This window comes from Motacilla alba, chromosome 2 (assembly GCF_015832195.1).
Source record: "Motacilla alba alba isolate MOTALB_02 chromosome 2, Motacilla_alba_V1.0_pri, whole genome shotgun sequence".
Taxonomy (NCBI): domain Eukaryota; kingdom Metazoa; phylum Chordata; class Aves; order Passeriformes; family Motacillidae; genus Motacilla; species Motacilla alba.
Window position 1 is genome coordinate 80,837,192 of NC_052017.1, and position 22,791 is coordinate 80,859,982.

At 36.9% G+C, this 22,791-nt stretch overlaps 1 protein-coding gene across 5 annotated transcripts in view; it reads left to right on the forward strand.

The window, feature by feature from the left end:
- Positions 1–22,791, forward strand: part of SEMA5A (semaphorin 5A) — a 318,036-nt gene that overhangs the window by 241,631 nt on the left and 53,614 nt on the right. For all 5 annotated transcript variants that reach the window (XM_038128190.1, XM_038128193.1, XM_038128191.1 and 2 more), the window contains 2 exons: positions 428–571; positions 8,270–8,417. In XM_038128190.1, the coding sequence (XP_037984118.1) occupies positions 428–571; positions 8,270–8,417 (292 nt within the window). The remainder of the gene's footprint in view (positions 1–427; positions 572–8,269; positions 8,418–22,791) is intronic.

Here is a 22,791-nt window from a genome sequence, read left to right on the forward strand (position 1 = left end):
TCCTTTTCCTCCTGTCTTTGATCACTTTCCTTTCAGATAAGGCAGCAAAATTTGACATTTTAATCTCCCTGAAAGTGATGTGTAATTTAAAGTTAGCTTCAGAACATTGATCCAGGAGTTTGCATATGTAGTTTACCCAGGACAAAGTGACCAAAAGCAACTAAATATCTTCATATCTTTGTAATTCTTGTGTAAGGAGGTAATTTTAGCAGTTGCTAAAAACAAAAGCAAATTCACTGCAAAGCATGGAATATGAAATATCACAGCACCTTTATTTTGGTTCAGTATTCTTGAAGAAATGGAACACGATGCAGTATTAATGACTTCTACAGAAATATTAGTAGGCCAGATTCTGCTGTCAGTCACACCTAATCAGCCATTCGCTATGTATAACAGATGACAGAGCCTGAGCTTTTTATTCTACCAGAAATGGAGGCTGGACACCATGGACTTCTTGGTCACCTTGTAGCACCACTTGTGGAATAGGCTTTCAAGTTCGTCAGCGTTCCTGCAGCAATCCAACCCCTCGACATGGAGGTCGCGTCTGTGTGGGACAGAATCGCGAGGAGAGGTGAGTTATCTTTTTTCTGTGGTCTATTTTAATTTCTTCTGTGCAGTTGTATTCCACAGGACATTTTCTCCTTTATTTGCCTTGGTTTTCCCTTCCCTTTCCTTTCACTCTCTCTTTAACTTCACTGCTGTACAGTACAGTATTCCCATTAACAAGGCTGTGGGTCTGCAGCAGATCTTTCAACTTTTGCTTAGCTTCATTCCTCCTGGGCCACCTGAGAGCTCCTGGTAGTGCCAGACAATTGGGCTGAAGCAACGTGCTGCTGTCCCTTGAGACCCTGAAAATTGATTCTCCTTGAAAATTGATTGCACTGTGTTTGAATTGTAACTTATCCAGCCTCAAGACCTGGAATTCAGAACAAAATATAATAAGGTCACAGCACAATGTTACTGATGCTGTGAGTTCATTTTTTCTGTTGTAAATAAATTAAGCATTTCTATAACATAGAAGGAGGTTTCAAGGGCTTTGTTTTCTATTCAATAAATAACACACTTTGAACTCAAATATTTTTAGTAAGGTTTCAAGCTTGTGGGGTTTTTTAATTGTTTGTATATTTTTTTTAACCCCTGAGCAGATCAAGTTAGCTCAGATTTTGATTTCGCCATGTGCTGTTTTGGCACCAGACTGCATATTTTGTCACTAGCTCAGATTGTCAAGTTCAGGCCTTTCATTCTATTTTACATGCACCCTAATTACATTTCTAATTTACGTGGCCCCTACATGCATCTCTAATTTTTGTGATCGCAGTTTTAACAGGAATTAAGTATTTCTTTAAATCAAGCTACAATATGTTCAGATAAACGGAACTCTTGCATGCACTATGTTGTTTCCATAGGCATACCAGAAAGCTAGATAGCAGAAGACTATCATTGGTGTGAAAATTCAGAGTCCTGTAGTCATCCATTCCAAGAGATGTATATGGATATGTTTCTTTCCAATATGCACTCACAGCTTACTTCAGTGTTTCTTTATGGATGATGTAGTATCCTATACTGCTGTTGGATGTAAACTAAAGTCAGTAACCTTTACGAAGAGTTTCAGTGAGGCATTTAATTAAACACCAACTCTAGCATTTCTTCAGATTAAGAGATTCATTGAAGCACGGTTGCATCTCACATTTACGTATTAATGGATCACCAGGGGCTTTCTAACTCTCAGATGTAAAGGATCAGTATCATAGAATGTGTGAAAATTTCTCACTGTTTCAAGGCCATGAATATCTACCATTTCATTCTGGAGGAGAGGATTTTGTTCTTTTGTAAATTGCTTTCTGAAAATAGGTTGCCCAACCAGAAAGCCATCACCATCAAACATAGATCGTATCTGCTGTTATTTACCTCTGTCCCAGCATGAATAACAGTTATTGATTTTCTTGAACTGAGAGGTCAGTACAGGGCAGGACACAACAAGACTAAACATAGAGAAAAAATAGTTTAGTTTGGACAGACTTCGGGTGATGGACTGTAGATGGTAATAGCAATTGTTCATTTTAGTTTAACATGGAATAAAGGTTTGATAAGAAGTTTCACAGAAATAAAGAAAAACATGTGAAATACTTTCTTAATAATATGAGCATTACGACAATGGGTGTACTGTAAAAGCAGTTACAAACTAGAAAGTGACTTATGATGAGTTGAAATAATAGCAATCCAGAAGGATTGAATTTTGGTATGCAACAGTTTTAAAGGAACAATAAGCTTATGTTGCTATGCTTTTGTAGCCTGCAGCTTATTTGTCCTTTCTATCTCCGTCCAGTTCAGCAGCAACCTGGGATGAATGTACCTGTGAGTTTACTGCAGGATGGCTTTTTTCTCTCAGAGTTCTTCTGTCACTGTTTCCTGTCGCTTTGAAAGACCCTTCACTCCTGACAGCCCTTCGCCTTTCTCACTCATAGCTTGCTCACATTTAACCTTCCTGCCTCCTCCTTGGTTTTGTTTGTTATCCATGTTATGTCCTGATACTTTTAATCTTTTTTTAAGTGCCTCTCATTTTTTTTCCAGAGGGTGTGGTAAGTTAGGAAATTTTGTCAAATAGTTTGTAAAGCAGCTAGAAGAATGAGGCATCAGTTATTTGCCAGGATTTTTGTCAGTGTTAAGCCAAGAACTTGGATAAATCTTTTCAGAGCTGTAAAAAGCAGAAGGTCCTGGGATATTTGCCAGCCAGGGCCCATCCCATCACTCACAGGAGGGGAGCAGGGCAAGCCTGGAGATTGTGACCAGACCCAACCAAGAGTCTAGATCCTAGTAACATCATGACAGTGAGAGAAGCCTGAAGTCCAGGTAGAAGGTAGAAAGCTAAACCACAGGCCAGTGTTAGGATCAGGTTAAATAGAGCTCCTTGGCCCATTAGTGTGGGTGGAGGACCCAGGAAGCTGGTTGGCCATTAGAGTTTTATGAGTGTCCTCATGGCTCTGCCAGCTTGTGTAGAGCTTTGAGGGCAATGGAGTACCGGCACTTACAGTAGAATTATTTCACTGTTTCACTCTCCTTGGGTTACAGCAGCACCAAATGGAAGGAGTTCCTTTGAGCCCTGAACAGACATTACATGTGCAGTAACTCCTGAGAAACATTTACTATTTTTGTATCCAAAGTGCCAAGAAGCAACTTCCCAGATTTTCCTATTTAAATCAACCAATGTTTATAAATAGCCTAACAGTTTACTTTTTTGATGACCCAGCTCATATGTAAAATTAAAATATATTTTGTATTAGTAAAAATTGGAATTAGTTGGTTCACACATTGAGTGCATTTGTCTTTGTAAATGTGCATACTCTAATCACCTTCACATGTTCAGGGGTATAAATATAGGATTCAGTTGCCACAGCAATCTCTGTGCCAAACTTTGAAACAGCTTTTCAACAAACCGTGATTTCAGTAGAAATCCAGTACATAACTCCACAGAAAGCAAACACAAAAAAGGCAGCGTATATCTGAGGTAAATTTACTTTCAGATGTGGATCCATATTAAGTTTGAGAGTATTTGTTCATGTGTTAAGAGCTAAATGTTTGTCTAGGATATATTTGTTTTACCTCATGAAAGCCATGATCCTATCATGGCTAATGTATCAGGCAGCTCTGTGCTCACTGGCCATTCCCTTGAAATCAATGGCAATATTTGCCAATTTAAAGCATTAAAGATAGGTTAAACTGTTTCATACTCTGCTGCTAAAGGGCTGCATGGGAAGGGGGGGAAAGCAGTTGAGAGATAACAGCAAATACTTGTATTACAAAGCAAATTCCCCTTCTAGAAGTAGGTCAAAAGTGCAGCTGATGTGCATGTAGACAGAATATGAAGAGGGAGTAAAAATAGCATTGTAAAAAAATTTGCTAATAAAAGAATAATTTTGTAGTTAAGACTCCAGATGGAAGACATCTTGATCAATTCCTTAGAGGCTTAATTTTTCTGATTTTTCCTGTGTAAGAAATATTCACTGAAGCTGCTGGAAATTCTGTCGATCTTAATTTATAGAGTGCAGACTATCCTTTCTTGACATTATCATGGGGTGAGAATGTTTGTCCTTTCTATGGAAGATGCTGGAGATATGGCCTCATTAAGTCCACTGGTCCCCCTCCTCTCTGTGCAGAAATGAGGGACATTAAAATGTGAATCCCTTGCTTTCAGTGGATGCACTTATCTTTTATTACACAGGAAAGAATAGAAAAAAACATGGCAATTAGAAAAGTAAATTGGCTGCAGGCAAGGAGTAAGTGTTTGAAAGCCCTGGATATTTTGACATGTATAAAACAATTAGAAGCAGGACATATTGTTGCATTTTGTACATGGTTCTCAGCAAACATTCAGCTTTTGGGCTTGTTTCCATGAGAAAGAGGAGCTGCTGAGAGTCAAGTGCCTGCTTTGTATAGCACTGCTTGTTGCTGAGCAGTGTGAACAAGCCCAGTCCACTTCAGCAGAGCAGCTTAAACACCACAAGGCTTTAGACTTGCTTGCACTCCTATGGAGGTCTTGTCTTCTGGGAAGTGTCTGTTCCCACCCTCCTTGCTTTCTCTGCTCCCTCTCTTCCACAGAAACCCCTGGGACCACATGCCACCTTCCACAGTCTCTTGGATGTGTATTTCTGTCAGTGTAACAGTCTCAATCCAGTAGGGCATGTGCATCTCATGTGCCTGTCTTCAGTTAAAGGAATCTAGCATTGCCATCAGCCTCAGTATAGTGTGTGCATCCCAGTAAATGACCAGCTGGTAATCACAACTACCCACCACAAACAGTACATTGCACAGGAAGGGGCACAGAGGGATGAAGCTCAGTTTGTTTTTCTTAAACACATGGTAGTAGTATAACATAGTTCAAACTTACAAAATATTTGTTTAAATAACATCTCTCTGTGGAATAAAAAGGGCATACTTGTAACTGACACGCAGTTATCCCATAATACTCAGTGCTAGATAGCAGCACTGAAATAAATTGAATAAATTGATGTCTTACTAAAGGTTGAGATCTTTATAGAAACAAGAGTAGTAATACTATTTGCAATGAAATTGTAGTTGTAAAATTTTCTTTTGGCACTAATTGCTATGGACACAACTGGACAGAGGATGTTCACCCTTCCCCCACTATGACAATTCAGGGCATTTGAACTTGGGCTCACTTCAAGGGAAATGTGAAGGGTCACTGTACAAAACCCACATTTCTCTAGGCTGTTCTCCATTCTGACCTCCCTGCAGTTAGGTTAGGGGAGAGGGCAGTGGTTTCACAGATTCAAGTTTCTTGCATTGCATGTTTTGTTGAATTACTGTAAAACGTTAGCCCTGCGGGTCCTGAGAACAAAATTAAGAGGGGAAGAAAGAGCAAAAGGGAAAAAGGGTTGCTGAGTGACTTGAAATGCAGCCAAGAACAGATATAATGAAACTTGGCTCAAAGCCCCATGCTGTAGCACAGTTCTCAAAGATCAATTGCAGGGATGTCTCTAGCTGTGAAAACATACCTGATGTTTTCAGAGGCTGGTTGGCTGAAATGAAAATAAGATTCTACTTGTATGCTGTGTTGGTTTTTGGTTTGTTCCTTTTTTTTTTCCCCTTGTCTTCCTGAAAAAAAAGGAAAAATTGACAGTGTTAACTATAAGAAAAAAAAAAAAAAACAAACAAAAAAAACCCAAAAAAGAAACAACAAAACTGTTTCCTAAATTGAAGTAGTTTGCATAGAGATTTTAGGGCTTTTTTTCAGCTGCATCTTTAATTAGTGTTGGATAACAGATTTGCCAGCCCTTTGAAGTGCTTACTGTGAAGGGTTAGTATTATTAGATTTCTTTTCTGTCTCCTGCTGAAGTGAGAGAGTGGCAGGTCAGGCATATAAACACTAAAAGAGCCACTGCATATTGGCACGACTGTCCTCCAAGTGAGATCTGTCATACCTAACTTCAGGGGTTCACGAGAGTGAATGTTTATGTCTGAGTCAGGAGTCTGAACTTCCACTGTGGTCTGTAGAAATTTAGTCAATACAGGCTTTGGAGAACAGTCATTTGTGTCTTTCTGCTCTATATTCCTTAACTTCTTCAAATCAATCATTACAGTCTTCCTAGTTTGTATTGACAAGATTTCCATTGCCTTTAAGGGCTGCTTAGATATCTGTCTCCCAGTAACATTTGTAGTCCAAGAAAATCAATCTGTACATTGAGGGGTGTATTTAAATGACCTTTGCTTTAGGGAGACATAAATTATATTTTTAACTGAGCTGTTTCTTTCCATGACCTGTTCCTCAAGTTAGATGACTTCATTTTTAGATAGCTAAACTGTAGATGCCTTTATTTTAAGGCAAGACAAGTTCCTTAATTTTACTTCTGCATAGCTGAATATAGGTAATTCTCAACTTCATGGCAGATTTGCTTCAGCCTCAGTGTGTCTCCCAAATTAACTTAACACATCTTCATTAAGAACTGAAATTATGCAAAGTTTGTACTAATTTGACTAAATAAGTGCTGATGTTACATCTATATTTTATTTGCCATACATTCACAACAAATTATCTAGAAGAAACTATCACACACATTCACATAAATTACTGCATGTGACAAAGAATGTATGCAGTTGGAGTTCTAGGGGAAGACTATTCAGGCACAGAATATTCCTATGTATCTTTAATATAATGTGAACTGTAATGTGTTTATCCAAATCACGCACTGAACAATTCTGATACCAGATTCATAAATATTGAGGGTTTGGGCATTTTTTCCTCAGTTTCCAGAGGAAAGGTCAATACAAGCTGTGAATAATTTTCCTAACTCTACAGAAGCAGAAGACTAAATGTCACTCCCCTATTAACCTCACACCCAGTCTTTAGATTTTGATGGAGTTGCCCAGACCTGGGGACGAAGTTTGAATGTTAGGCTCCAGCATATGTGATAAATCTACTTTTGTATGTTACTTACACCACCAACATTTTTTTTGCCCTCCAGAGAGTTCCAAATGTTCAAATTCCTTATAATGAAGAATAATGAAGAATTAGAACTTGCAGATATTGAGGTTTTCTGAATACAAGCAAAAAACCTGTTGTGGTTATTCTTGTTGAAAATGACAACTGTTCATACTGTCATTTCTCTTTTTGTAGAAAATGAATAACTGGAGTATTAGAGTCAGTTTTCACTGTAGAAGAGTGCCAAGAGATGAAAACTTGTTAGAAGGGCAAGAAGACATTGAATCTTGGATGAATGGTGTAAAAACTGAGGAAATACTGTATCAGATTGATTTGTTCATTCAGGACAGTCAGTATTGTAACAAAAGCTACACAGATGCATCCATAAAACATCAGAGAATTTCTTTAGTGTTGTCTGTTTCCTGACTATGCTGTGTGTTTGCTTTGTCTAAGGAAGAGCTTGGTCTCTTAGAGAGCCCTAGTCACACTAGCTGATGGCCCAAATCCTTTGGACCTGTGTAGAAATTCCTTAAAAAGCAGCATACCTATTATTGGATAGCACACTCAAAAAATCAGGAATCTGAGGCTTCTACAAAAATGGAAAAAAACTCAGCTGAAGCTGGGACCTTCCCGCATTCCTTCTGAATGTATTGTTACAAAAATGACAACTCAATAGTGCTTACCTCACGAACTTACTAGGCCTCTGAATCAGTTTGCAGCCTACAGGAAAATCTTTCAAAGATTATAATAGCTAAAAACACCCTTTAAAAGATAAAGTAGTAACACTATAAACAAGTGCAGTTCTTTATGCCTAGAATCAATGTTTTAGCTTTTATATTGTCCATAGAAGCAGAAATGCTATGAAAAGCAAAAAGCAAGTGTAACTATCTGAAGATGAGAGAGATAGATCCTAATCAATTCTTAGCTGGAGACTGATAAAAGACTGCCTGCATGAATGTTTGCCTTCTGTTTGGTTGACTGCCACAGAGGCATAGCCACAACTGGTTTTAATAAAATAGTTTGCAATCTGACTTACGTGACTGCAGTACAATCACACGGCTGCATCACATGGAATGTTTAAAGTCACTGAATAAAGCAAATAATTGCTCCACCCACACAACTGCAACCTAAAAAAGACCCACTTGAATGTTTAGACACACTGAGCAGTGTTACAACTGTTAGTGAGGTGCCTAATGAGTAGGGAGAGGCCCTTCGTATAAAATATTTCCCTGTACAAATATCTATCTAAATTATGCAAATGAGGGAGGTTTTGGGGGAGTTCTTGTCTTGATAATACATAGAATCTTTGCCTCCTTATTTCTCTTCTCACAGGTACTGCAATGAGCATTTGTTGTGCCCCCCTCATGTGTTTTGGACAGGCTGGGGGCCGTGGGAGCGCTGCACGGCTCAGTGTGGAGGAGGGATCCAGGCACGGCGCAGGACATGTGAAAATGGTCCTGACTGTCCTGGCTGCAGCGTGGTAAGCAATTTTCAGCTTTCTCGTCATCAAATATCTATGGCCACATGCCACAGATGTCTCTATGTCATAGAACCATAAAATCATTTAAGTTTGAAAGGACCTCTAAGGTTATCAGGTCCAACCATTAACCCAGCTCTGACAACTCCTCCATTGAACCATATTCCCCAGTGCCTCATCTATGTGTGTTTTAAATGCCTGCGAGGATGGTGACTCTGACTCTTCTCTGGGCAGTCTGTTCTAGTGCCTGATAACCCTTTCAGTGCAGAAATTTTTCCTAGTATCCAATCTAAACCTTCTCTGACAAAACTTGAAGCTATTTCCACCTGTGCTAACACTAATGCTCCATGCCCATAAAGCATCTATGTATGTCTATAAGCTCTAACCCTAACATGAGTAGTCACCAGACTGTTTTTGTCTCTGTGTGGCTTGTGTGTGCTGAAATCCACACAATTTATCAATCAGAAATACATATATAATTCGGCTTTTTCACAGTATCATCTAGAATTTAAGCTTCTTGAGGCAAGGTTGGTGCAGATGCAGATGTGTTGTTGCAGGTTTATAGTGTTTTTTTTTATTTTTATCATCAGGGTGCATAGGAACCCTAGCTATGAGCCCAGGACTCCAGTGTACCATGTTTTGTACAGCAGAGAAAAAGCTAAGTTTCACATCTAAATACATAAGGAGCCAATCAGTGAATGCGCGGAAGCACCAGGAAAGTGCTGGGGTGATATTGGATAGCAGTGATCTTAGCACAGCAGCAGCCTAGCAGCTGGCAGGCTTTGAATTTATAGTGGGATGATTTGAATGAGTAGAAGTGCTTTATTGATACCCAATTTATTGAGAGAAACATATGGAAAAGCATGTAGGGGATTTTTCTTATATCTGAACAAATAGAGATGGGTAGGTAAAGAGGTAGAAGATTTTTTTTTTTCTTCTTACTAGTAAACCAATTTTTACTTGTCTTAATTTCAGAGAGGCCTAATTCTGAGCTTTGTCATAATCTGTGAATCTATTGTTATCTATTTGTTAGATTGGCAGTAATTCAGTATTAAAGAAAGGATAATTTATTACCTTTTTCTAATTTGAAGGTTTTGTACATTTTCCCAGGATTTATTCTCTTTTAAAAATTTATTCTGATTATAGAATTGCATTGTGAGTAGATTAAAATCATCCAAGAGGCTTGTTCTTTTATTTCAGTTAAACTTTAAGAATTAACCCAATAATGTAGAATTCTATCAAGTTTTCCAAAACAATTGATGGTACATCAAAAAAGCAGACATCTAGTCTAGTTTAACACTAGATCTAGTGTTAAACCTTCCTGACTCTCACTGGAAAGAGCACAATATGAAGGTTTTCTCCCTCACTTGTTCCTATTTATCCTATAATAATATTTGTGAAATATAGCGGCATTTTATTTTGCAGAGAATCTTCCCATGGTCTTAAATCAAAACTGTGTGGCTCTAATTTGCTTGGAAAGCTCTATGAGGAAAGTAGGAAAACCTTTCGTGTAAAAATTTCTTATTATAACTAATTTGAGATTAATGGTACTAGGGTTTGTGATTTATTAACAGTCTTAGCACATACTCTGCTGCACCATGGAATAGTTACCATTTCAGCTGTGGAAATGTTCTGGAGATTTTTTATTAATTACAAAAGTATTGTGTTGATGATTTCAAGCTTTGGAGTACATATTTGTCTTGCTAAAACTTGCCACCAATGGAAACTCATCCAGTGTAGAAATCCTCCATAAACTCTGGTGTTCTTGCAAGACAAAGGACTGTGGTATAAAGTCTGAGTTCTGTTTAAGTTTCACTGAATTTGAACCTTTGAGTAACTTGTCTTAGAGGCTTTGCAGCCATAGAAGGGTGTAGTCACTAAGTGAAGCTGGAGAAAAAATATTTCTTCTCAGAGTTTGTTTCATTAATCTAAGAGAGTGAAATCAGAAATATTTCTATGCCTTCTTTTACTTGTTGAATGGTTTAAGTATTTATATTAATAAAGTCTTATGAATGAGGAGCACAGATTTGAAACTTGTTGGATGTTCTTCTGCTTCAACCAAATTTTTGGGTTTATTGTAGTAGGTAGGTATTTTTCCAAACAGTTAGAATTATGAATTTTTATCATTGTGAATAAAGGAGAAGTTAATGTGTCTTCTTACTACTATTTTCCATTCTTTACAGGTTATAATGATACTCAGCTTAAGTTTTGCAAGATATTTAGTGAATTTAGTTTCTTTCAAAAAACTTTAATCCTGAATATCTCTGAGTACTTGAGAATCTAAAAAATCTTGGGAAGTGTTGTAGTGAAAGTGGTAGTAATCTATACTATCTACTGTTTGTTTTGTCTGGAGTGAAAGATGTTATGAGCCAAACATTTACCACTTGAATTAAAGGCATAGTTGGGAGTAGACTCAGGAACTTAAAGGTGCCTGGTTCTCTTGACCATTAAATGATAGCTTTAAACTATAAAGAGGCTCTTCAGTTTTCTGGTTTACCTTCTTCAGTGAGGATGAACTCTGTGAAACCTTCACAACATTTGAGCAGCATGAGTTGCACCTGAATAGTTCAGTGTCTGTGGCCTGTGGCGAGAAGAAGAAAAAAGGGTAGAGGACTGAAGAACTTATTATTTAAGAAGAGATAGTAACTATGCTAGGCTTCATTTCATCTTGAAATGAAAAGAAATTTTTGATGAATCAGAGGTGTAGGGTAGATGAAATGCTGTCTTGGGACCCCTTTCAACTGTGCTAGTTCTTTGTTTTTAGAATTTCATTTTTAAGGAATCGTGGGAAAAAACCAACAACAGCAACTGTTTTTATAAGACTTAAAAAAAGAGAGTCTTACGGTATGCTTGCCAGCAGTATCAGGGGACCAGATTTAATTTCTTAGGCGAACCTGCCTCTTCTGTTTTCCAGTCTGCAACCCTGGCTGTGAGGCTGCAGTATAGCCAATCCTAATCTATTTTCCTGTCCTTATTTTGCAGCTTTTACCATATTAATGGCTATTGTCTGTGTCCACCTAATGATTGATACCACACGATTTTTAATGAACAGTGTTTCCTCCTTTTAGTTTGATTGTATTTCTCCTAGGCTGCAATATCACAGCAGGCAGCTACTGCCTGTGCTTGTCTTTTTGAATGTTTCTCATCAGTTGGTTCCTTGACTTTATCTGCCTTATCACAGATAACAGCCAAGCTGCTTGAATATTTTTTATCAGAACTCTACTGAGTTCCCTACTGTTATTTCCAACTAATTTTATAAAATAATAATGAAAAATCTTTTGATGCATATAAATATTCCACAGAGAGAAAACTGTGATGGTATCTTAAAAATGCATCTGTTGCTTAAATGCACTCAATGCATGAAAATGGATGACCAGAGACTTAGGACTGAAGGCATTTTCACTGAATATAGAAAACCATAAATCAATATGATACAGGAGAATGAGACCACAGAGACTCATAAAGGTCAAAAAGATGAAGTTCAAAATCAAAATCTGGAGTCATAAGGACCTGTCAAAGTCTTTAAGTTAATCAAAGCTACTAAAGTGTGCTTAAAATTGCCCAATAAGAGATAGAACCATCGCAACCAAATTTAAGAGCAGCTAAAATCTAGTAATATAAAGCTTAAGCAGATCACAAAACAGGTATTAATCTCATATATGCAGGTGATACAGGCACTAGAGAAGTAACTATGGAATTCTCTGGACTGTGCTAATGTGACTCAGAGGACAAACATCTTCAGATTTTACAGCATACTCAGATAAACTGTATGTTTCCTTTAGAAAATGCTTCTTTTCCCTTGAGAAGCATAATCTCACTTGAATTTGTCTCAGGCCAGTAATAAAAGAATAACTTTTAAAAAGAATTATTAATAGAATAAGGAATTTAGTTTGAGGCTCAAGTTAGGTGACATGCTTTATGTGTATATTTGTCTGTGTTCTCATTTCAGTTATACTAACATATATATTAATCTTCATTTCTGTACTGGGAGACTGGTAAATGGTATATGCTTTGCACATACCAAAAGTAAGCATGCTGTGTTTTGTTATGGAATAAAAACAAACAAAAAAAAAAAAAAGAAGAATTTTATCAATTTCTTAGAAAATAATAGCTATTTTGTTTGGGTTTTTAATTTGTTTTGTTTTGTGGTTTTGTTGGCTTTTGGTTTTTAATTATTAGTATTATTATTTCAACATTCTGGAATTGTTCTGAACAAAACTTTTTTCAGAAAGTGTATTTGTATTCTAGAGTTTTTGTAATGAAAGAGGATGAAAGAAAGGAAAAAAAAGGTCAGAAGTTTCTTTCATCAATTTTTAAAGAGAATTTGAAAATGGAAGGTTTTCAGAAGTACTTTATCCATCAGAGAGAGCAGTCTACCTTTTTTTACTTGCCATCTCACAAAATAAGTTTGAAATTTATAGTCCAGAAAAGTGACCAGAAAAAGTGACCAGTGTCCAGAAAGTAAAATTGTTATTATGCTTTTTTTTATAGTTATTTTTTAAGTTTCCATTTGACTTAAAAAAAATAATCTGTTGCATAATCAGAAAAAATTTAACAAGCACGATGTATAAGAAATTGTACTATTTATATGGTGTTTGCCTACTTTATGCTCATTTCCTTTTTCAATCCTTTTTTCTTCTGTAATGCAAACTATATTGGTATTAACTGCTTTTATGTTTAAAAGTTTAACAAAGTAGAAACTCTCTTATTTTGATACTGCACATACTACTGCAATTTTAAGCAATAACAAGTTAAGGAAGGTAAAACTAAAAAACCCAAAATCATAAGAAATAGTTTCAGAAAATGCTTAAACATCTTGATCAATGGTACATATCTGCCTACCTTGGTCAGTAAAGTGAGTTACCAGCTTGGCATTCATGGTCAAAATAGATGTGAAATATAAACTGATTGAAGTTACGTGCATTTATATCCAAATGTGAGCTGTTTAAGGTCATATTTGGGCACACGCCCAGAATCATTTTGCTGTTTTGTTTATTTAATTTTGAAAAAGAGGCTAAACTGTGAGGTGTTTGCTTTCTTGCTTAGAATAATGTGAAGCATCCCTTTTTTGAAAAATGTCATTCTTAAAGTAACTTTAAGATGTGAAGTACATTTTTAGCTGCTAGGAAACTGTCTCTACTTCAAACTATTCAGTTCAACCTGTGACAACTGACGCTGACTGCAGTCGTACTCTGAGATTCCTGTAGCAAACTTTTTCAGGGACTTCCAGGTCACGTAAAATAACTTGTTTCATGGACCAATGCCATCTGATTTGTAATCTCTTTCAAATCTAATTATAAGGATTTGCCAAAGTGAACACATTCAGTAACTTTGTATTGGGCATATGTGTATCTGTCATACAGATGATGAATATTTGATTCAAAAGTCCAAATCCTATTTAAAAAAGCATAGGAAATAAATGTTAGTGTAACAGTGCATAAGCTTTCTCAGGGTGGAAGCAACGGCCAGTGTGTGCCTTGAGGTCAAGTGACAGCCATGTGCCTCCATCCATTTAGGGAGTTGTACTGATCAGAGACAGGAGAACAGATTTCCTTCAACCAGAATTTGCCCCACAGTTTCCTAAAACACCAGGCACACTGGAGTGTGTCCTGGCTCAGGTCTCATAATTTGTTGCAGTTTTCAGCATTTCTTGTGCTGTAGGTGTAGTTTTCATTATTGTTATTTAGATGTAATACTGTCCCCCAGCTCTGTGAGGCCCTGTGTTTGAGTTGTGGTCGTTGCTGCCTCTGATAACCACAGAAAAAGTACCTGAAACCTCCTTCAGTCTGCACCCAGCCGTGCTGGGCTCAAGGACTCACTGTTAAGAGATGTGAACTTCTACTTTTCTTTGACTGGATTTGTTTTGGATGTGAATGAAAAAGGAGAATAATAGGAAGAAAGAAGCTTGGGTACCAAAGTTTTGTGTTACACTAATTTTAAATTGAATTAATGAGCAAAACTGAAACTTGAGGATATTTCCTAAGGACTTTTGCTTCATGGAGCCTAAATTTTTTTCATTGCTGCGCATCTAGAACATTCAGTTATCTCTGGAAAGTAATCCATAACTGTCACTGAAGACTAAAAACCAGAACAAAAAAGTAGATGGCATAGTTCTAACTTAGTTTTATCAAGTAATAGAGCTTACAGGATGATGTTGTGGTCTGTCAGGTATTCTTACTCTTCTTCTCATAAGTAAGGCACCCACTCCCCCATTACAAATATGTTTGATTGGAGAGTGGTCTTAGATGACAACAATGAATTGGGACAAGTTGCATGAAAAACAGGGACCCAGTAGAGGGAAAGAAACCCGAATTCGTTTCTACATTGAAGACAGATTTGCAGCTGAGTCCATTGCTTGGTCCATGTGGTATCAGGTGCTGGTCAATGAGTGTACATATCAGCAGACATGTTGTTTGGGACTAGACACTCATTTCTTAATTTTTAGCATTTGGACTGCTAAATCCTACAGGCAGGAGTATGGGAAGGGGAAATGTGAGAGGATTAAATGGATCAACTTAAAAGACTTGAAATATAAACTTATAGGAAACCAGGCTTCATTATTTCCAGTGCTTGTGGATCTAGTTGTTTTGGGTTTGTTTTTTTTTTTTTTTTCCTATGGGTTGTGTAGCTTTATTTGGTACATAAGTAATATTTCCATGAAATCAGAATTGACATAAACAGGGAGAGCTGTTAAAAAAAAAAAAAATCTGTCCTGGAGTATCCTGGACTTCTTGTAACAACTAAAATTGTATTTAATATAGGGTGTTTTGTTTTTAAAAAGAAAAAAAAAAGACTGTAAACCTCTAATCCAAATTTATGGAAAACAAAAAATCGATGGAGGTAAAGACAGGCTGCTTCACCTGATCTCTGATTTTCAAATTGCTGAACAACTCCAGGGTAAATCATAATTCTGATGTAAATGGAAATTGCAGTGCAGTCTCTTAGGATATTACTAATGTAGACCGCTTCATATCTTTCTGACATTGTTCTTCAAGAAGATGAAAGGGCTTTCTGACAATCAAAATGGAGCAACTTCAAAGTAAATGATATTAAATTCATGATAGAGGGGTTTAATAGAGATATTATTAGTTATATCTGCTTATATATCTCTGTTACATCCATGTTAGCTTTATCCATCTTTACCCACTGGACATATTAGTGGTTTGTCCTAGAAGGAGAAACATCAGGTTATTGGAAGGTTACTCTAGATCTCCTAAAGGAATATGTTTGGACAGATTTTACTTCTAAGTGCTTTTAGTCATTTTGGAGGAAAAATTTGGATTATATTTTCTGGTGACCTGAACTTCTGGGGCATCATCGATACTGAAGTTGATTTGCATGTCATAAAGGAGGCACTAGATGTCTCTGAGGGCTAAAGTAATAGAAATCAAGAGTTTTGCATCATTATTTCAGTCATGAACTCAACAGAAGCTCCTGCTTTCACCTTGAAGCACAGTGAGGAACAAGACAGGAGAATGACCCTGGTGTGTGAATTGTTTATGATTCTATCTATAAGCCAGAATGCTTGTGCAGTGGTGAAAAAAAAATTAGATTCAGTTATAGAATTTAGGAAGTTTCAGCAAGATATCCCCAAGGAAGACAAAAAAAGGTACTCTAGGGATTCATATATAAACTAATCTCAGAAGGGATGATTGTAGCAGTGTGGACTGAAGCCGGATAAAATCACAGTTTTTGTTTCGTGTATTGCAATAATGTGATTTCTCCAACGCTGCTGTTATCTTCAAAGCTGAGCTTACTTTGAAGCTGAATTTATCTGACAGCTCTGTGTCAATGACTGAAGTCATGAAAGCTCATTATGATTTCATCTGCAAATTTCAAAGTCTCTTCCATTACAAAGATATGTCTTTTTCAAGTATGGAGAAACCTTAATTTTACCGTAGTCAGTTCAGTAGCAACCTTCATTGTACAACTGTAATCAAAATGGGCAAAAAGGGTGCATGAAGCATAACATTGAAAATTACCTCAAAAACCTGATAGAGCAGTTACATAAAATTCCTCTGTAGCCGTGCTTACTGATCTTAAAGGATATGGCCCATGGTGGAAGTGGGCTGAGCTCAGGAAAGTGTTCCAAAGGAAGGGAAAAGATTGGGATTCTTGTAAATCAGAGTACACAGTGTTCTAGTGTATGAAGGACTAATACATAAATTAATGACAGGTTTAGAGAGGGAACATTGGGGTTTCTGTGTACTCTATACTGTAGTATACTGAGTTTTAAGGAAATATGAAGCTAGTGAAGGGAATTCATTTCTATCCAGGGCATTGTTAAATGATGTAACTTGTTGCAATAAATTGTTGAGGCTTAAATCTTAAGAACCAATAAAACTCCACACAACTGAAATTGTGCAGGATATCAGGATAAAGTAAAATTATAATAGACAAAAAATAAATTTTTGTTAGCATAGTAAATCAAATTTTAATGTTTTAAATCTTTTTCCTTAATATTAACAATCAGATTTAGAGCTGTGCCTTTTGCATTCTGCTTATTTCTGTGCCGCCATTTGACAATAACCAGATAAGGCATGCCTGATCTAGAATGGTATTTCCAATGTTCCTCTTTTTAAGGGAGTGTTAAGTCAGTTTGCAGCAAATTGTCCCTCTGATTTATTTTGTTTTTTTCAGGTTTGGTCACCTGTACTTTAAATGGCAGAGTGCAAACACAGTAATTGTGTTTACACATTTTATACAGAAAAGTCTGCTCACATGTAGACCTTAACACAAAGCAGAGTTTTGTTTCTGTATTCTTCAATTTGACCTCAGTAAATTGAGGGATGGATGAAGCCTGAATAAGTAATGTACACTGTTGCCATTTATAGCTTCACTAATGCAGCAACTCTTCAAGAGTGCTGGAGTGATTTGTTAGCTGAGCTGACTGACAGCAGTCCTTAGCCATCTGAGTGCAATTAAATGGAACTCCATCCAAATTAATTATATTTATGTGCCAGCTTTTATTTTTACTTAGTCTCAGGACATCATAGTAATTTTTAATTTATTTGGCTGTGGTAGGGTTTCAATTTTCATTGAAAATAGTGTCAGGCAACCCTGTTCTTAACCAAGTTATAGGAGGTCAAGAAATAATTTTAAAAACTTTTGAATATTTATTGATGGAGTTATCAAAACTTCCTTTTATTTTTCCCCCTTGGTTCATCTCATTCTCCTTTTCACATTAAGTTGTTGACTGAGAATACTTCTGCACTAATACTGCAGCCACCAAATAAAAGGCATTTATTCAAAACCTCTGACATTCATCTTGAACAAATATGTTCACAAGCCTTAAAAAAGGCAAACATACATTTTCGTTGTGTTTATTTATGACTTTTTTTGTATCTTCAGGGTGATGTGACTCAGTCTATTGCATTCTGAAATAATAATATTTAGCTCTGAATACTCCAGTGGATGGGGTTGTATTCTTCTTGTCTGAGAATGTAAACTCATGCAAACACTGAGCTCATTTACCAGAATACACAGTGACTTGTCCTTGCAGGTTGAAGGGCAGGATGAAGTGTCACAGTCACCCTATCAAGACCCCTTTTCTTACTTGAAAGCAGAATCATACTGCATATTTTCTTCAGCTAGAGAAATACAGATGAAAATAAAAATATTAATCCTTCCAGAACAGAGTTTTTCTAATTCAACAATACTTGTTATTTCATCAGAAAGCTGAAGTTATAAAAGCACGCCTTTCAGTTTGTGCTATGAAAGTCTCCAGCCTTGTTACTTATAACAATTTCTAACATGGGAGATCAGTGAAACCCGTTACTACCTTGTAAAGATACAGGTGTTCATTTATCTATCATTTGAAATTTGTGATACCCCTACATAGACTGGGACTAGTCCAGAAATAGGTCAGCCCCAAAATGCAGTTTTTGCTTTGCCTTGTCAGAGAGGGTCCAGATGTAGAAAAGCAGCTGTAGACTATACCTGTATTTTTTTCAGCTATCTGATTCAGAGGAAGGACTGATTCCCTTCGATCTCTTTGTAATTTAAATTGATCCCCAGAAGGAAAAGAGGAAAAAACCCCCACCCACAATAGCAGAGCTGATGTGTGGTACTGCAGATACTTTGCCAGTTACACAGGCTGCACTGCCAGACACCAGGTCAGGTACCAGACTGTCACTCAGCCAATACCAGTGCAGCGCTCAGCACAACATTCTTCTGGGTTATTGCTCTGTTGCTCAAAAGCAGCCCCATCTTTAGTGCATGAAGATTATTTCTGAAGGTAGTGGCAGATTCCAGGATGCTTTGTAAAAGGCTGTTTGCGTGTTGGTGTTTGTGGGGACACCGTGTGTGTAAATTTCTCCATTTACTGTTCTGGTAATGTCATACTACCACTTATTAGCAAAAATTTTATTTTTCATAGCTGAGTTTATTCTGCCCCCATCCACTCAGTATAAATTCTATGAAAAACATGAGAGTTAGTCAATAGACCCACATCTCTTGGCATTGCCTGACTTAGCTAAGTATTTTCATAGCCTTGGATGACTTTAGCAAGCTGGAATCCTGAGAGGATATCTGGCTGTTACTCTACCTAGAAAACTTATAATTCTGCTTTAAGCTGAAATGAAATATGCTCACTGTATTTAAAGCATGAGAAGAGATTAATTCAGAAGTTTCTGAAATTTTCAGGCAGTTGTTCACAAAACTAGAAATATACTGTATGTTTTCACATAGGAACACATAAACCTCTTTGCAAAGGCACTAAGCTTCCTATTAAAAATAGTTAATTTATGTATCCTATCCCTTACTGAAAAGCTGATCCCGAATCCCAATGCACACATTGAAGCATTTGTGTGAGATGACTTGGTAGAATGAATATTATGTTAGAGAGTTTTAAAGTACTTAGAAAAAGAAGTAATAGTAGTGAGTATTATCTTCTGAAATGTAGGCTAAAAGGAATAATAGACATATAATGAAATCTATCATCAGCAATTTTGTATGAAGTATAAAAATGATCCATTACACAGAATGCAAGAAAAAAGGCAGCTGGTGGATTATGGGAAATTATCCATCAAAAATCTTGCTGGGAGTCATATGAATGTAATTTTGGAAAAAAAAAAGCAACTAAGAAATGCAGTGTTGTTTGGTATCTCTAGTTAGGGAAATGTTTTTACTTCTTTCCTTTGTTTTCAGAATGACTGGTGTTTTATTTGCTGGTTAGTTTTCTAAGTAAAACTGAAGAAGTATAATAATATGAGTTGCCCTATCTGTAAAGCAAAATCTGGCTTTCCATTATAGTCCTAAGAAAACTAACTAACATTGCCATAGGAAGAAAAATACTGTATGAGCAGAATTTCCTGTGTTGTGAGAGGCAGGTAGCGTGAAATGTGGAGAAGAAATGAAAACCTAAATAACAGGAGTGCAAGATTTTACAAAAGCGTTTGTCCTTTCTAAAGCTACAGAAGAGCTTTGCTTAATATAGTCGGACAAATAGAGATGAAAATGAACTATTAATCTTTTGCCTTTTGTGAGGTGGGTACCTTTGATTATTTGGGAGAAATTTATTGATGAGTTTAGTTCTTAGAACTGCATTCTTCCTGCAGTCCCAGCCTGATAAAGAGCATGTGCTTTTTTAATTTAATACTCAACCTTTCCTTTTTTTCCCTCTACACACACACGCACACCCTCCAGAGAGTTTTTTTCCCTCCTACACGCACACCCTCCAGAGAGTTTTTTTGGCTTGTTTTTTTTTAACATAGGTGCCATCTTGGGTACAGTACTTTCCCTGCTGTTGAATCAGTTTAGCCACACAAGTTTACAGCACAGACCATGTAGAACACTGTTCATTGTGAAAAACTGACCATTTATTCCTCTCTTCCATTTACCATCTTTTAAGCAGTTAATTATCTGTGAAAGCATAATAGATTTTTGTTTAGCTTGTGGCTGCAGGTCTCCTAAGATGGAATAATTCTTTTGAGATACACTGTGAAATGTCTTTCTGAATTCAAAGTAAACTGTATCAGCTTACCACCTGTATCCATAAGTTTGTTGACTCCTTCAGAGGTTCTGATAGGTTTGTAGCTTCCTTTTAAAGAAAAGCAGAGCATATAATTTTGTTCTCCAGCAGATCATATTTCATATTCCACTAATTTCATGCTTTATTATGATTTCCCTGATTTGCCCAATTCAGATGTCATGCTCATTTTTTCAGTTCCCCTGAACTTCCTGGAGTATCTTTTAAAAGTGGTGTCACATTTAGCATCTTCCAGGCTTCAGGTAGGAAGGTAAATTTAGCCAAGAAAATGTGTGTCACCAGTATTAGTCTTATTTCTGCTTCTGTAGTAACATTGTTTGGTGACCTTTGTTTCTCTTTTTATCTATTTGTGCCATCATGTCTTTAACTAGCACAGCCTGCTGTGGTCTCGCCATTTCTAAATACCCCTTGTATGCCCTCACAGTATGCTGGGCAATTGCTACTTTGTAGCAATATTTCTGTCCCTGATGTCCTTGAAGTAGGACTGCATCTTAGCCTTTAGACCTCACACAGTACCTCCTTGAATTCTTTTCTGGCCTCTCTCACTATGTTTTTACATTTATTATGCTAGATTCATTACTAATTCCCTTCATTCTTGGTTTGTACCCAACTTCAGCTTTTTGCAGGTTAGTGGTATCTCCCTGCTGTTTTCTTTTTAGTTCTGATTTCTTTTTGCCCTTCCTCAGATTTCTTGATTGGCAGCAAGCATTTGCTCTCTGCCTCTAAAACACTGCCCCTGGTGAGCTTTCCTCCTGTAGTGCTCTGCTGGGTCACATCCCTCTGCAGGTCCCTCATTAATGGTTGTACTGAACCCAGCTCTCTTCTTTGTTCATTTGTACTGTAGAGGAGGGGTCAGGGACTAACCCCCTAATACTTTTCCTTTGAGTAGAGTCACCTCTCAAAGCAGCATAATTCAGCAAAGAAAATTATTTTTAAGCTTTTCTGGGAAAGAAAAAAAAAAAAGCAACCCAAAACTCTTAGCCAAAATATATGTGTTTTTGTCATTTATTATTATTTCTTAACCTTGGCCAGTTAAACCAGTAGTCCAAGGGTAAAAGCTGAGTTCCTGCAGGGGATTTTTTGCAGCTACTGAACAGTTATATTACATTTTAAACCCCCAAAATACCCCTTCTCCCCCACTTACACTCTGATAGCTCCCCACTTCCACCCTAAGGGTGGTCAAACAGGAGGACTCAGAATCCATGATCTTGGAAATTTATGAAAAAAATACAGCATTTGGTTTCTGTAGCTGTTCAAAATCATACTATATTTTGTATGCAGTCACAAAATGACACACAAAGTGGTTTTAGTGTTTGATTGTCACTGCTAAAACAGGGCCTTACCCAAAAGGCAGTGAAGTCGATTTAGTCTTCCTCTGATTTCAGGGGTAACTGAGTCAGCCTCAGACTTTTTGTCATTCTGACTGCTTTTAGAAGAGATAAATACTTGCTCAAAAATGGGTTCCCAACAGTTAAAAGAATAGTTTATCATTGCCATCAGGGATATTTATTATGAATTGAATGCAAGGGGCTTTTGTTTGTTGGCTGGATAATTGTAATTTTAAGCATCTTTTTCTTCCTACGCGGTTCAGTGAGTAAAAATATATATTTTTAAATCTAGCTTATTTTTTAAAATTGTCACTTATCAAATCCAGTAAAAATATAAGTCCTTTGAAGCTTCAAATTTGACATGTGCTCTTGGGGAAATGACTTTAAAGGCTGTGGGAGTATGAGAAATCCCTGATGAATTAACTTTCCAACTCTGTAAATGCACAGAACCAAGTACTTACTCGTTGGAATAAGGAACGCGATTAAGAAAGCAAAAAGCTCTAAACCCCACAGCTGGAGCACAGATGCCAACAAACATAACTTTGATGCTTCACAGATGATTTCAAACACAAAGCTGTTCCAATTGATTCCTTCCCTGCATTTTCCTTGGAGAAACATTAAGTGCTCTGTGGTTTGTTTGTTGGTGTTCTTAAGTGGTGAAGGGATAATACAAGTTCATAAAGAAAGGTTTTTTCCTAAATGAATGCATGCTTGTTCAATTCTATTAATTAAAGTTAACAAACCATATGTCCATAGATTTTTAAGTGTGCAGTACAAACAGTGCAATTTTTCAGTGCTTTTCTGGACGTGAGTTTTTAAAAGTAAATGAGGATGGGATACACTTATTCTGTGATAGGAAACTTGAAGGTTTAATGCTAGAGAGTTTGGGCCATCTCAGAAGACCTTTTTTTAACTTCAGAAAAGCAGATAAGCCCTTAAAGGCCACCTCCAACACTGCAGTTTAACTCCTGCAGTGGAGTCTAACTTGCAGCTAGGGTTGAGGTTACAGAAGGTATCCATATACATATAGGTATATCTGAGGCATATTCTGGGTTGTGAA